Raw genomic sequence first — 15,800 nt, forward strand, 5'->3', positions numbered from 1 at the left:
GGGCCTCTGGGAAAGCCTCTCTGAGCTGAGATTTGTGAAAACTTGGGACTACAGTTTCAAGCAGCTGGAAAAGTGAGACAGATAGAGGAGCAGAAGGAAGGCCACCACAGCTGAAGTGCAGACAGAGAACAGCAGGGGTGGGACGTGCTGGAGAGGAGGCAGAGGCGGGATCATTTGTAGGGTGTCACATACCCAGGAGAGGAGGTCCAGCGGGCATCCTCTGATTTACATTTCCTAGACTGGGGGCTAGTGTTGTGGTACTGCAGGTTAAGAACCCTGCTTGTCCTGCTTGTCCTAGGTGGCTGGAGGGGCTGGTCAGGGGCTCCAGCCACCTAGGCACCCATGGTCATGCTGAGCCCTGTCTCAGCAAGCTGTAACCACTCACAGCAGTTCGCCCACTGGGAAGCTCCGCTTTGGGGAGAGTTTTCCATCTGGAGCCCAGTGTGTGCTGGAAACGTAAGCTGGGGAAGTGCAGTAAGTGCTGCCAGAGTCAGAGCAGTCCCTCAGGCACCTGAAATACAAAATTTCTAGAATTCAGGGCTGGGGTAGACTTTAGGAATGGTCTTGTTCAAGCCCCTTCCTCTTTTCACAGAAGAATAAGGGGCTGAGTCATTTATTTCATTTATTGAATCCTACAGAATAGGAGCAACTGTGCTGGGTGCTGTGAGGTGAGTTTTTGGTCGATGCACCCATCTGCAGCCGGAGGAGACAGAACAGAGAGGAAACTACTTCTATAGCATTGGCTAGCCCGGCATGTGACCCTTGAGCTTGCAGTTTCTCTCTCTCTCTCTCTTTTCTTTTTAAAAGTAACTCATGTGCACTGTTCAAGTATTAGTTCAAGATGGGTTGAGGACCAAAGTCACGAGGACAGCTGCGGTTTCCTTAGTGGGAGGCATTTGCCCCAGAGCTAAGGCCACGTTGTGGGTCACAGACTGTCAGGGTGGGCAGTTTCCTTCCCTTTCCTCCCATCTTCCCACCAGAAGCCCTGAGGTGGTCTCAGAGATTTCAAGAGCGCTCCATAGAGGGCAGCGTTTCATTCTGCAGCCTCCGCCCCAGTGGGAAGGGAAGATGATTCTTTCTCTGGGCTTCAGCCTTTTGCTTCTCTGTGAGTGGACTCCTTGGGTTCCTCTTGTTCTCTACTCCATTTCCCTTGCTCTGACTTCTGAGGGCTTAGCCTCTTTCTATTTAGCTCCTGGATGTTCAGTTATTCTCTGCCCTTGATTTTCATTTCTGCGTCCTTCTTCTGCCCCTGCCCATTGAGTTCCTCGGGCTGACTCTGTGCCAAGGCCCAGTGCCTGGGGAAGTCACAGCTTTCTCATTTCTCCTCTCACAGACCAGGGCGTGCAGTGTGTCACAGTGACCCAGAGCCCCTCGGAACAGACGGTGGCGAGTGGCCGGGAGACGATTCTGCTATGCACCTACGACGTTGACTTCTCCAATCCAGATTTGTACTGGTACCGAAGAAGGCCAGACCACTCCTTTGAGTTCCTCCTGTACAGGGATGATAGCACATCTCATGATGCGGATTTTGTTCGAGGTCGATTTTCTGTGATGCGCAGTCAGACCCAGAAAACCTTCCACCTGGTGATCTCCGCTGTGAGGCCTGAGGACAGTGCTGTTTATTACTGTGCAGTGAGCACAGTGATCCAGATGCTCAGGAAGCCTGCACACAAACCCCTGGGCTCTGCTGAGCTGGGCTGAGCTACCTCTCAGGGTCGCTCATGCCGACTCGGATCCTTCTAGTTTGTTTGTGTCCTAGCCTGGCCTGCAGAAGAACAGAGCCTCTCCCCACTTCTGAGTCGGTGGCCTTTGCTGGCTGAGAAGCTCATGGGGAGCAAGGGAGAGCTGCCTTTGTGTCCCCAGTGTCACAGTCTGATGCTTAGTGGGACTTGCTAAGTCTGTGCCGTGTTTGTTGTGAAGATATCAGACTGGAGATGGGAAAGGCCAATCTAAGGAGAGGCCATCAGCCAGCAGTGACTTTATTTTTAAATAGGATTATTTATGTAGGTATTTATTTAGTTGAAAGGCAGAGCATCACAGATGGAGGAAGAGAGAGAGAGAGAGGGAGAGAGAGGGAGAAAGAGAGAGAGGAGAAAATCTTCCATTCTTTGGCTCCCAGTGACCACAAAAAGCCAAGTCTGGGTGAGGCTGACGCCAGGAGCCAGGAACTCCATCTGGGTCTCCCACGTGGGTGTCGGGGGCCCAAGTACTTGGGCCATGCATCACTCACTGCCTTCCCAGGCACATTTGAAGGGACATGGATTAGAAGCAGAGCAGCTAGGACTTGAACCGGCATTCCAATTTGAGATACTGGCATCACAGGTAGTAGCTTAACCCACTACGCCACGCAGCGACAGCAACAGTGACTTCATTGTAGTTTCTGTCATCATTTACCCATTATTGTGAATTTGTCTGTTTTCATTTTAAGAATCAAATTGGACATTATTTACTTTAAAAATCTTCCCCAGTTTACCCGTTTTCTGCAGCTGCTATGTCTAGCCCCATTGCTTCCCCTGATGCTCATTGACACCTCCCTTTGGCTTACTCTATTTGGAGAACATTTCCCTCTCACTGGAGAGCATTGAGGGACTCCCAGACTCCTGTCTCTGAATCCCTGAATTCTGAGGTTGGAGCTCAGTGGTGTCTGCAGCAGAGACAGTTTGCCCCAGAGCAAATAGTCTATGTGATGTTGGGTCAGATTCGCCCTCAGTCTCTGGGACTTGCCCTGCCCTCCTCCACTGCTATTCAACTCTCTGCCTTAAAAGAAGGCTTGGAATGATCAGATGCACTCTTAGAGCTGGAAGAGGCTTTAGCCTGTGTTTTATGGGATGTGTCTGGAAGCCCAGAGAAGTGGAGATACTTCTGGGGTGTCAAAGCCAGCAAGTGAGAGAGCTGGGGATCTGGTGCTGCCCTGGTGGGGCTCCATCCCACAGCGGCACCCGGAGAGGCTTGGTCAGCAGTTCATGTGCACTTCAGAAACCGAGGGTAGAGAGTAGCCACTATATGGAGCAACAGATGGAACATGGGGCTGGGGAGCCGTGGGCCTTGGGCAAGGGGCTTGGCCTGCTGAGTGTGTGCCTTTCCATCGCCTGGGCCACACAAGATGGTCCCCGATCTGAAGCAGGCAAATCCACTGCCTCCCCTGACTTAGCCTCTACTCTTCCCTTAAATCTTTTCTGGAGACTCCTTTTGATGGAAGAAATTTATCATCATGTGATGTGCTAGGATTCTTTTTTCTGGCTATTGAAGGGCCAGTGGGTGGCTCGTTTAAGTGCTAACTATAGGGTGGAGCATCAGCTCCAATATTAGATTGACATCTCGTCCTCATTTTGGGGATGCAGGGTGCCTGCTCTTGTAGCAGGAACTTGGGCTAACAGTCTTTTTTTTTTTTTTTTTGACAGGCAGAGTGGACAGTGAGAGAGAGAGAGAAAGGTCTTCCATTTTGCCGTTAGTTCACCATCCAATGTCCGCTGCGGCTGGTGCGCTGCGGCCGGCACACCGCGCTGATCCGATGGCAAGAGCCAGGTGCTTCTCCTGGTCTCCCATGGGGTGCAGGGCCCAAGCACTTGGGCCATCCTCCACTGCACTCCCGGGCCACAGCAGAGAGCCGGCCTGGAAGAGGGGCAACTGGGACAGAATCCGGTGCCCCAACCGGGCCTAGAACCCGGTGTGCCGGCACCACAAGGCAGAGGATTAGCCTAGTGAGCCACGGCGTCGGCCGGGCTAACAGTCTTGAGACCTTGATTGTACTATCAGCAATACCTCGTCTCACGGAATGAACTTTGGACAATGCACATACTTTGGAGGGAAGGAAGCATTTTTTCCATTTGAAAAATGAGGATGTGAGGATATGATTTTTTAAAAAATATTTATTATTTATTTGAATGGCAAAGTTAACAGAGAGAGATGGAGTGAGAGACCTTCTGTGTGCTATTCATTCCCCAAATGGCTGCAATAAATAGCCAGGGCTGGGCCAGGCCAAAGCCAGGAGCCTAGGACTCCATTTGGGCTCCCACGTGGGTGTCAGGGGTCCAAGTACTTGGGCCATCTTTCATTTTAGCAGGGAATTCAGTTGGAAGTGGAGCAGCCAGGTCTTGAACCAGTGCTCATACGGGATGCTGGCATTGCCAGTGGTGGCTTAACCAGCTGTGCCACATAGCTGGCCCCAGGACCTGATCTGCTTGTTCCTAGCGACTTCAGAGAAACATTCTAACGTCACATAAGGTATCAGATGTAAATGTTTTGGAAATAGACATTCTTTATACATATGAGACAATCTGTTGAAGTTTCTAATTTTTCCCCTGGATGGACCAGGATTATCCATCTGGACTGTCTCCTGTGTTTGGTTGGGCTGTGAAGGTGATGGCAGGGGATTTGTTAGTGCTAGCTACTCTGTCTCTTGGAACCTCATAAACTCCTGCTTGACACTCCATTTGGGTGCTGAGAAAAAACCACAACAGTGGGTTGCTAGGGCTCTGCTACCTGATCAGGTGAACCTGGAGAGAGCTGTGGCCTTGCAGAGCAGGGCTGATCTCTACCCTGCAGGCACTGCTGACAGTGTTATGGTAGCAGCCACTGCAGCAGGAAACCCAAGACTGAGTCCCCAAAGCAGGAGCCTGCAGGTTTGGGGCTCAGGAAGCTGCGGTCTGACCTATAAGCTCAGTGTGGCTTTTGGCTGACTAATAGGAGTTCACAGAGCTGACTTGCCCCCTGCAGTGGTCTGCAATGAGCAAAGCCAGAGGCAAGGTGCACACAGTGCAGTTTAATAAATGCAGCAGAGATAGAGGCTGAGAAAAGCAGAAAAGCAGCAGCTTCAAAGGTCCATGCAAAAGGGTGTGTGTCCAATGATCTCACAGTCCCTGTGCACAGTTGGCGGCAAAAGACAGTAAAGATAGGATTTCATCCCTGCTCCTCCCTTCAAAAACACTTGCACAGTGCACTGCTTGAAAGCAGGGCCCTTGTATTATTGCTTTTATCCTAGGTATAAGGTCTTGACCTTGGCAGGAGTCAATTCATGTATGTTAAATCAATGAACAGAGAGAGGGTTCTTACTTCTGTATTTTACTCTGATCTTTGCTAATAGATTAGAGAGCATTTAGATGAAATTTTAGAAACCCCATTGCCTTCTTGGAGCCTATTAGGAAGTCAAACTTAATTTTCTTTGTCAAGTACCAGGAAAAGGAGAAAGTGCTGAAATTTTGTTCCCCCCACCCCTACCCAGGGTGACTGCTGAAGTGAACATAGAGCGTGGAACAAGTCACAAGGAGACCATGAGGACACTGGTTTCGGGGCAAACCTAGTGCTTGGTTGAACACAACTTTCTGTGTTTAGGTAAAAGGACCCCTTCCTTCCTTATCCCAGAGCCTATTTTCCTAATGGAGAATGTTGCTGGTTACCTGTTAGTTCTCACTTTCTACTTCTGGGAGGTATAGAAAATCAAAAGGAATAAAAGATCCTTTTCAAATTATATCAGTTGTAGGAGTGAAAAAGCCCCGTATACTTTCATGTCCTCGAAGCCTTTATGAAGCAGCATGTGAAGCAGATAGGATGCAAACCCCCATTCCCCAGTCCTTTTGTCTTTTCATCAGGCTGGAGCTGAGCTGAGTTGGTTTCCTTCTAAGGAAAACTGCTTTGGTTAGTAGCTGCTCAAACATGGTGGCGGCAGGTGAACTTCAATTTCCGAGAAGTCCGAAGCCGAGGAGATGGCATCTTCATAAGCTTTTGGTTTCTTTTAGGGAGTGTAAGTTCCACATTCCAGTCAGCCTGTGGGTGAAGGGAAGTTGTGACAGGATCACAAATCTAAGTGCTGGAAGGGATGGTAGAAGCCAGGTAGTCTGAGGATGGCTGGTACTTGCTATGCTGTGCCATTGCAGACATCACCAATCTATCATGGCACATTTCCTTTCAACACATGGCAACAGTTCAGCTAGTCTTATCAGTCTGCCAAAGTTGCTACAACCCATGAAACATTTGATTTCCTTTAGTCATTCTTATCTCCCGTGTTTTACAGATGCAAAAACTCAGGCCCAGAGATGGAAGAAATCTGTGTTACATAGTGTGTAAGTGACAAAGTCAGGACTAAACCCCAGCTCTTCTGAGTCCTAGTCTATTGCTCTTTTTCCATGGCCACACTACCTATGTCCTTAGGCCTGCAGGTCACCCATTTGGGAATGATTTGGTGTGTTTATAGTCTTGCTCAGGTCAGCCCAATCCTCTAAGCCTAGGATTGTTCCTAGAACAGGAACTGGAACTGATGAGTGTTTGGAGTTTTGGAGAAGGAGGAAGGGGGAGGAACTTACAGGCAAGCCTAGGCCCTGGTTTGAATTTCACATGCAAGAAAGGGAATGTGGCTGGCGCCATGGCTCACTTGGTTAATCCTCTGCCTGTGGCGCTGGCATCCCATATGGGCACCAGGTTCTAGTCCTGGTTGCTCCTCTTCCAGACCAGCTCTCTGCTGTGGCCCGGGAAGGCAGTGGAGGATGGCCCAAGTGCTTGGGTCCTGCACCCGCATGGGAGACCAGGAGGAAGCACCTGGTTCCTGGCTTTGGATCAGTGCAGTGCACTGGCCGTAGCAGCCATCTGGGGGGGTGACCCAATGGAAGGAAGACCTTTCTCTCTGTCTCTCTCTCTCACTGTCTATAACTCTACCTGTCAAATAAATAAATTAAAAAAACAAGGAAGGGAATGCAAAAACCAGGCAAATACTTAACATCGCAGCCCCAACTTTGTATGTATTCCGAGAACCTAATAGTAGGTGATTCACTGCTAATGGGGGTAAAGGTCATCCCAAAGGCAGGCTGCTCTGCATATTAGAGTCCTATGCACAAGAAGCAAGAGCTGGAGTTCCCTTCATTAAAGTAAAAATAGATTATGGCTACCCTGAATATTCTTCAGGTGAAGGTATGCTTTTGGACTTGAAAATATCCCTTGGCCCCTTGGCCAAGGAAACAAAAATGGCAGTTAAAGATGTTCATTCTCTTTATTTAGGTTGGATTTTTCTCCCTGGGGTGGAGGTGGGGTTATAGATTGGCATATTCAAAAAGTACATGGTATAGTGCATAATGAGTCTTGAATCTGGCTTAAAGTAAAAGGATAACATAAATGAGATGTTGTTAGGCTGAGTTTCTGAGACATCCCATCTTACTAATTTTAAATATGGGGGCCAGCTCTGTGGTGTCATAGGTTAACCTCTGCCTGTGGCGCTGGCATCCCATATGGGCACCGATTCATGTCCTGGCTGCTCTTCTTCCAATTCAGCTCTCTGCTATGGCTGGGGAAAGCAGTGGAAGATGGCCCAAGTGCTTGGGTCCCTGCAACCATGTGGGAGACCCAGAAGAAGCTCCTGGCTTCAGATAGGCCCAGTTCTGGCCGTTGTGGCCATCTGGGGAGACCAGCAATGGAAGACCTTTCTTTCTGTCTCTCCTTCTCTCTCTCTTACTCTGCCTCTCAAATAAATAATAAATAAATCTTTAAAAAAATTTTTAAATATGCCTCTGTGTTCTCCCTTCCTAATACCTCTTGTCTTCTTAACATTTCTAAACTTTTCTCCATGGGAAGCATAGTTTAGGTGGAGGTGGGAATAGGCAGCAGCTATTCCTTACCTTAAGAGAAAAATAACTTGGCAGTCAAGAGAAAATTGATGGCGACACTCTTGGCAAACAGCATTCGTAGCCCCAGCACTGTGAGGGACATCATGTTCACCTTTTCGGCATAAACTGCAGATGAAGAGGGAAGATGTTGGCTTCAGGGAGAGACTAAATTTCCTTCCAGAAATTGCAATAGCTCTGATGCCAACCTGCTCCAGATAACCATGGTTCTTCCTGGCCTGCAAGCCAGGAAGTTGCTCGCATCCGGCCAGGCAGACTTTGGAAACCCAGGTTCTCAACCAGGCAAGCTCTGTAGGGACAGTCAAAGGCTGAAGGGAACCATCTGGGCCCAGTGTGATTTTTGTTTTCTTTGGGAATCTGATGCTTTTTAAGTCCCAGTTGACAATTACAGAGTTTCTGAATTTGGCCCTTTGATTTGAACTAACCTTTTGGTTCACGGTAGCTCTGTGTAGCTTGTGTCACACTTCCAGCTTCCGTTGGTTTTGGATTATCTGGGACAAACAGCAATGGTTAGGTCACATTAGGAACCAGGAGGCTTAAAGGATTTCAGGGCTTTTAACCCTGGAGGAGACTTTAGGTAACAGAGGACTTGAGGAACAGAGGGGATGACTGGTTTAAGGTAATACAGCTACTCACAGAAACAACACACTTCCTGTTCTGGGCTTTTTTGGTATCATGAGACCAACATCCAGGCATGCTCTCATATATAGGTGGAACTAGGATTCCTTAACCCCATGATGTGCTGGACTACTCTGTTTTTGGAATTTAGCACCTGATTAGACCATACTTGAACTGGGCCCAGTGTGATTTTTGTTTTCTTTGGGAATCTGATGCTTTTTGAGTCCCAGTTGACAATTACAGAGTTTCTGAATTTGGCCCTTTGATTTGAACTAACCTTTTGGTTCACGGTAGCTCTGTGTAGCTTGTGTCACACTTCCAGCTTCCGTTGGTTTTGGATTATCTGGGACAAACAGCAATGGTTAGGTCACATTAGGAACCAGGAGGCTTAAAGGATTTCAGGGCTTTTAACCCTGGAGGAGACTTTAGGTAACAGAGGACTTGAGGAACAGAGGGGATGACTGGTTTAAGGTAATACAGCTACTCACAGAAACAACACACTTCCTGTTCTGGGCTTTTTTGGTATCATGAGACCAACATCCAGGCATGCTCTCATATATAGGTGGAACTAGGATTCCTTAACCCCATGATGTGCTGGACTACTCTGTTTTTGGAATTTAGCACCTGATTAGACCATACTTGAACTTTTAATGCCAAGGTCTAGTAGTAGGATAGTCATTTATATGGAGATAGTGGTTGGTGAGGAGGAGAGAGAGGGGGGAAGAAATGAGATAGGTTTTCTCTTAGTCTACAGCTAAGTTTTCAGAACATTTCCTTCTCAGTCAGTGATAGGCAAGAACTGGGTCTATGTCTTGTTTCCAGCATGCTGATACGTTGAGGATGATCTGTTTAGGGTTTACATCTCTAAGTTTTCTTTCCTTCTCCCAGTTACCAGCCCCTTGCAGACTCTTACCTGAAAGATTTGTATTCGGTTCAAAGTCAGCGGAGTTCACAATTTTATTGTTGTGTTGGACTGAACACGTCACTGAACTGGAACCTTCATACTGACCAAGCTTGACAGCACTGTACTTCTTGCTAGGAGAGATGACAATTGCAGACCCAATTTCTTTTATCTTCTTGGATGATTGGAGGCTTATATTTACATCCTTGGGGTAGAAATCCTTTACCAGACAAGCAACATTTGTTCCATTTTTCATGACAAAAACCGATGGACTTGAAGGAGGCTGCGTTTCTGCAAATATAATCATCTTATTTCATGAGATGATTATTTACAACTTCCTGGGAGTTCGATTGTCATGGTTACTTCAATTCCCCTTGGGTTACACTCTGCCATCCTGGCCTCCCTGTGTCCTATTAGTGGTATGGACTTGTTAACACCTCCATGAAACTATGACCAAAGGGAGCAGACACGAAGGGCATTCTGCCTTCTAGACAGGGGTTGCTAAGGGATAGGCCTGGAAGCACAGCTGGCAAATAGCAGCTACAAAGTGGCTTCTGGATCATGGGGGCTTTGATTATCTACGGTTTCTCAATCAATCCTCTGGACAAGGAAGTCAGGCTGAATATCCGCATCACTTGGTCTGCTTTAGATGCATGAGCCTGGGAGGTAGATCAGGGCAGATGTTCATGCTTCGCATTATGTCAATTAAAGAATCAAGGGTCTGAGAAGGTCTGCATAGCTGTTTCAAATGCTCTGAGAATGGCAGCATTGGGGTTACTACAGGGTGCCATTCCAATTTCATGGACTGGAAAAGATTTGCTGAACTTAAATGGTACATTTCTCTGTTTATAGGTGAATCCTTGTTCTTTTGTAAGGGCCTAACTACTGTGCAATTTTCTCTTTTTCTTTTCTTATCAGAGAATAACAGCTAACATTCTCAGCAAGTTCTGATAGACCCCAAACCAGTTTTGCCTCTATTTCTTCTTGTTTTATTCTAAGAGGAGCTGTGGAATATTGGTCCCAGTAATTAGGTCCCCTTCCGGCCTTTTCTTCTTTTATACTTTGCCTTGAACTATCATCTAGCTGCTACTCTGGACATGCATCTTTTTCTTTCCTTTAAACAGAACATGTTGGAGCTTTGAGAGAGGTAGTGATGATTCTTTCACACTGTGCCTAATTGAAGTTTCTGAACTGTGATAATTTTTCATCTATGAAGACTGGATTCTTAGGCTATCTTCAGATAACTGCTAAAAAAAGTGCCTTGTTAATACCTGAAATCAGGAAAGACAACCAACCTGTGAATGGTGATTTGAATATATTTCTAATCCTAAGTTCCATCTAATTTTCAACATCAGTTGCTCCTGTGAGTGTGGCTCTTAGTATTCGCAGCTTCAGTAAGTTTGACTTCTTGGCATCGAATGAAAAATATATTGAATTCTAGCATACTTTTGTCTACTATGGTCTACAATCAAGATACTAGATACTTGCCAAGCAAAAAGTCTTGGTGATGAATGTGTGAACAGAAAAGAAATGATTTTTCTAATGCTTCACCCTGCATCTAGATTTGGGCCTCAGCTGTGTGGCTTGTGGCAGTAGTTATACCCCAATCAACTGGCTCTAGGTAGTTGGTATGGAGTGATTGCTAGTCAGGAAGTTTCTGTCAATCACCGCTTTGCTAATGGACTATGGCCAAGGAGGGCTTTCCTAAGGAATCAGCTGAAACCCTCTCATCACAACCATCACTATTCCCTATCTTTCCTCTGCCAAAAATCTTGATTAAAGACTGGATTCTGTTCTAATTACTTAGGGCAGGAAACTAGCACTTAGCTCCTTATATTTTAGTGCCTGATATACCTGAGAATCTAGTTCCTTATATTTCAGCTCAAGATAAGGATTGAGACATTTTCAAAGAGCTTTCTCTGGAACCTGCTTTCAACCTGCATGGGAAAACTTCATCGCTTTGTTTCCTTGCACAGCTGAAGCCACTGATAACAGTAACGGACAACGCAGGCCTATCAACGGCTGGAAACCACACACTTGCTCCCTCACTTCCCTTCCGAAAAACCACGCGCCTTGTTCACCACTTCCTTTCAGACGTTCCTTGCTCACTATCCTTACTTCTTTAATTTGAATAGATTCCAGTTGATGTTTTTTCAAGGGAATTATGAGTTAGAAAGGAAACTTGTCCATAAAACTAAACAAAACAAAATAAGCCCCTCTCTCTTCGGTTAAGAGTTTGATCCAATCCTATTTTGGTTTAGTTGGACAGTTAAGCCTTGCTGGGGATTTGAAAAATCTAAATTTAGCAGGCAATTGTCAATGATCACTTTGGGCTGCAGAGACTGAGTTAGAATAATTTGAACAATGTAACATAGCTCACAAGACAGATGTCTGAAGAAGGTCATGCACTTAAGATAGTGAGCTCTGAATCTCTAAGTTGGCATTTCAGATTGAGCCTAATGCATCGATCCAGTAAAACATTTTTCTTGGTGCTTCTTTCTAAATTAATGTCTATATATTTAAAATAACTTTTTGAGAGAAAAGCATTTTTCATCTAATCCATTCATTGGCATGATGGTAGCAAAAGAACAGGCTATTTTTTAAAAAAAATTAAATGCACTCAAATATTTTTTTAGAAAATTAAATGCACTCAATAGAGTTGCCATATACAACTTAGTCTATCTTATATTTGATTTAGACAAAAACTTGAAGTTGCATGGCTTGCACAATTATAGTCTAAATTTAAATTAAAGTATAATTACTTGTCTTGAGAATTTCCTGTTTTTCTTCATGTTCTACAAACATGATTACATTTCAACATTTCTTTCAAGTGCTATTTTTCTGGACAATTGCTGTTTTATTTTCAGGCTTTTTACGAGTACGAATGCAATGCTAAGATTATATCCTGCTAAACAGTACAAAAAGAAGCATATACTCTTTATGAATAGTCTTTCTTAATTTATAAGTTTAGAAATCATCTATGTTTTATATTCAAACAGAGGCTGGCTGGTCCCCTAAGAATTGCAACATCTGTAACAAATGTCACTTAGAATTTCCAGACTCTCCAAAATATGGGATTTAACTTAAACCCTGAGACAGAAGCTCCCTCTACCTGGCTACCCTGATCAGGCTCACCGCCTCTCTCTCAAGTCTTCCAAGCTGCAGGACATTCATTTCTGGTTTTCCATGAGCCATGCATACAGGTTGGCTGAACCAAAGGGTTGTGACAGGAAGGAGGTAACCTCCCGGAGAATTTGGGCCAAAGTGTCCCTGCCACTGTTTTCCTTGCACCTGAATGCTTCAACTATGACTGCCATTCTTCTAAATTTCTTTGTGCATTCTGGGCTTCTATGAAGACTTCAGAAATAAGTGGGGACCCAGTTTTTGTATATTTAAAAATAAAGTATAGCTCTTCAGCCATGTGCCTTCACTCTGACCCACTTCACACCTACACTACTCCATCTCCTAGTCATAATTTCATTTGTTATTATGATTCGTAAAGTAAAGTGAATGGCATTCCCAGTCCCAGGATTCAAAAATCAACTCACGGGGCTCCACGAAGAGTTTGGTGCCAGTTCCAAAAAACATCTGTCGGGTGTCCCAGTAGCACATTGCAACATGCCTCACAGGTAACCAGCCTGGGGCTGACGCTGGGGCCTGGGCTGGAACACGTGTGCCCTCTCTTCCCAGATTGGCATCTCGGTCTGGAGACCCCACAGCTCAGAGAACTACAAAGCTGCCCTTGATGAGACTAGGGGCTGAGTGCACAAAGTCTCAGTTCTCTTTGAAGCTAATAATAGTTGAACTGCTGGATTGGAGTGTGGGCATGAAATCCCAGTCCAAGAGACATGGGGACAGGTTTGAGACAAAGCAAGAGAAGAGGGTGATAGGTGACCGCTAGCTCTTTCAAAATGGAAAATTTAACTCCCACTTTATTGAGAGGGATTCCCAAGAAGAACATACTAGTAGGGACAGGGGCACTGGACATTGACATTTCTTACAATGAATGTCAGGCTGAGGAGAGGAGGGTTTAGAAACAGGTCCTGTTCTTAGGCTCTGGTTCCCTTCTCTTGGGCCACAAATGCTCCTTTTTGATTAGAAACCCAATTTCCCCACATCACTCAAATGGAGTCTCACAATGTAATGAATCTGCTTTCTAATTCCCTGAGCCCAGTGAAAGACTTTGTAAGGACCTGCGGGTTATAGAAGAAATTGGTTGGGGGAGCTCATTGGTGTGGTGTGTCCTGGGTATAGGTCAGAAGAACCACTGCTTATTTTGGATTGCTAAGTTTTGTTTTATATTTTTTCCTACCTCTGGATCCATATATAAGTCTCAAGTGTATGTAGTAATCATGAAAAAAGTGGAATTTAAAGACCATATATTTACTCTGTCTTGTCACCAAAAATCAAGAGTCCAGGGCTTGAGCCAAGGCAAAAGAGAATGACTGTTGCATAGGGCCACTGTTGGTTGTAAAAACTCTAAGGACTAGCGGCTTGATCTGAAACCCTCTCTTCCCCCACCTGAGCTTCCCAGCCTCTGATTGCACCCCATTGCTGCAAGAGGAGAAAAGCAGAGAAGCAAATGGGGTCTCATTTGGGAGCATGGTCAGCAGAGGATCCAAGCAGCAATTTCATCACATTCTTTCTTCCCTAAGACTCCTGAAGGCATGGCCTCAAGGATCTGATTCTAACACTGCAGATAATTCTGAATTTCAACTGCAAATGATTTAAAGGGAAAATGAAACACAATACTTTTGCTCAGATGCAATTTGCCAAACATCAATCAGACTGCATTCAGTTACAACGTGATTGTTTCCCTCCTTCTTTTCATTGCTCTAGGCTTTCTCCCCTTGAAGATTAAAAAACCCACCGAATTCAGTATTTCCCTAGAGGCAACAGGCAGTGAAGGGCCCCTATAAGTTTGTATTATCCTCGGAGAGGCAGAGGCTGAGTTGACAGTACCAGTTACTTTCAGGACTGTCAGCCTTGCCACATCCACATACTCTTCCCCTTTTATTTTCTCTGGAATAAACAAAACCAATGTGTAACCACCTAAGAGGTAATGCCTGTCCCGTTTGACTTGGCATTTTGGAAAGTGCCACAAAGGCTCTTTTTCTCTGGACTGGTCCTGGTGATTGATTGTGGGAAGCTACACAAACGCCCTGAGTATAGCCTCCGGACTTCCAAAGCCTGGAGCAGGTTACCAGGAGTGGACAGCATCTGCGGGCGGGCACCATTACTTCTATACCGTCCTGAAGTCGGTGATTACGCTTCTACCTCAGCTGGGGGCTCCTGAGTCCTGGTGAACTGTCCCCAGTTCAGGCTGGCAGGGTTGGTGAGTACACTGTTGCTGTCAGCAGTTGCAGGCTGGGCTGGGACACTGAGGGTGATTTATTCTGAACCAGCCATGCTAGCTTAATAGAAGTTCGCAGCAAAACCCTCTGTGTTTAGCTTCTTTCATAAGCCTTTCCTTCTTTCTAATGCTCCCCTTCCTACATGGCAACTTGACTCCTTTCCCTCAGGAACAACGACGAGACCCTCTTGCCTTCTCCCCAGTCCCAGACTCTGGATAGGGATCCAGAATCAGAAGCCTTATCTACGTTTTTTAGGTCATTGTGGGAAACATTTTAATACCGAGCTTCAGAACAGAGATTTCAAGCATAGGGAGATTATTTTCTTAAGAGAAACCTATGGCATTTGCCCTCAAACTTTACCCCAGTTCTTTGCATTAATGCCTTTTCAACTTAGAACCTCCCAACTGCCCAAGAAGCCCTCTGCATTCAGGGAATGTCCACACTGAGATGAGCTAAAATAAACCACTTACTTGGTTCCACGATGAGTTTAGTCCCACGTCCAAAGATGAGCGGTACTGTGTAAACACAACTCCAGGCATCCCTACAAAAACCCTGCTACCTATCTGCCCTGTCAGTCTAGCCCATCTGTTCAGAAGGGGGTGGGCGGAGCAGAACAAGGAAAGTTGGAGATGCAGATTTAACGGCTTCTGAGAGCTAAGCTTTATATTTTGGCAGCTCGTTTGATGTCAGTTATCTACTGAGTGTTGGTGCTTAGGAAAGTCCCTATGCTTTCTGCTATATCTCCTCAACCTGCCATCTCTTACCCCACATCTTATTTCATGACTGTATTTCCAAAGGAAGAAGGAATTGTTTAGCTTTTTCTGAGAATTGCCAAATGGCCACCATCAGCAGAACCTAACTACTAGGCTCCACTAAGTCAACCACAACAGGACTGCACCTGAGGTGGAAGGGCATGATGGCTGGAGCAAAAGCCAAGTTTCTCAGCTGGTTGAACCTTTGGGTACTGCATAGGTTAATGTACCTGGTCCCAACATTTATGAGAGCTCTGAGTCTGGTTGCTAAGTCATGCAAAATCCACTGGATGGGATTTCTGTCCCATTAAGCCAGACCTCCTTTCCTCCTTACTCTTAGGAGCTGTCCTTTGGGACAAAGTAGGAGGTGACTCCTGTGTCAAACAGAAATTTGGGCTCTGTCCATGTTGTAGCCTGACAGACTTCGTGTTCTGATAAGAGAGACTGAAGGTAGGGTGGGAAGGGGTTTTTTAGTTTGATCAGGAATAAGGAAAGGTGATTCTTAACCTTTGGGCTACACTGAAGTGGGACAAAGGCTTAGTGGATCATGGACCCCACTCATTGCAAT

The 15,800-nt window shown here is 45.8% G+C and overlaps 1 protein-coding gene and 1 gene segment (V, D, J or C); one reads left to right on the forward strand and one right to left on the reverse strand.

The window, feature by feature from the left end:
* The first annotated feature begins 798 nt into the window (after positions 1 to 798).
* LOC138844650 (T cell receptor delta variable 3-like) lies at positions 799 to 2,077 on the forward strand. The segment is given in 2 exon segments: positions 799 to 1,105; positions 1,334 to 2,077. Coding segments are annotated over 2 exon segments (660 nt in total).
* A 1,774-nt stretch (positions 2,078 to 3,851) lies between these two features.
* On the reverse strand, positions 3,852 to 15,137 carry LOC103351160 (T cell receptor delta constant). 4 transcript variants are annotated; one of them, XM_089309948.1, is made up of 5 exons: positions 14,951 to 15,137; positions 9,139 to 9,417; positions 8,033 to 8,098; positions 7,602 to 7,715; positions 3,852 to 5,763 (listed from the first exon to the last, which is right to left on the reverse strand). In XM_089309948.1, the coding sequence occupies exons 2-4, from the start codon at positions 9,380 to 9,382 to the stop codon at positions 7,603 to 7,605; spliced, it is 423 nt and encodes a 140-aa protein (XP_089166074.1). In that variant the 5' UTR covers positions 9,383 to 9,417; positions 14,951 to 15,137; the 3' UTR covers positions 3,852 to 5,763; position 7,602. The 4 variants fall into 4 exon arrangements, with proteins under 4 accessions (XP_089166074.1, XP_069910001.2, XP_069910003.1 ...); XM_070053900.2 differs by lacking the exon at positions 8,033 to 8,098 and adding an exon at positions 8,503 to 8,568; XM_070053902.2 differs by lacking the exons at positions 8,033 to 8,098; positions 14,951 to 15,137 and adding exons at positions 8,503 to 8,568; positions 12,675 to 14,903.
* Between the last annotated feature and the right edge of the window lie 663 nt (positions 15,138 to 15,800).

Source organism: Oryctolagus cuniculus, chromosome 12 (assembly GCF_051225735.1).
Source record: "Oryctolagus cuniculus isolate XC-2025 breed Fujian yellow rabbit chromosome 12, ASM5122573v1, whole genome shotgun sequence".
NCBI classification, from domain to species: Eukaryota; Metazoa; Chordata; class Mammalia; order Lagomorpha; family Leporidae; genus Oryctolagus; species Oryctolagus cuniculus.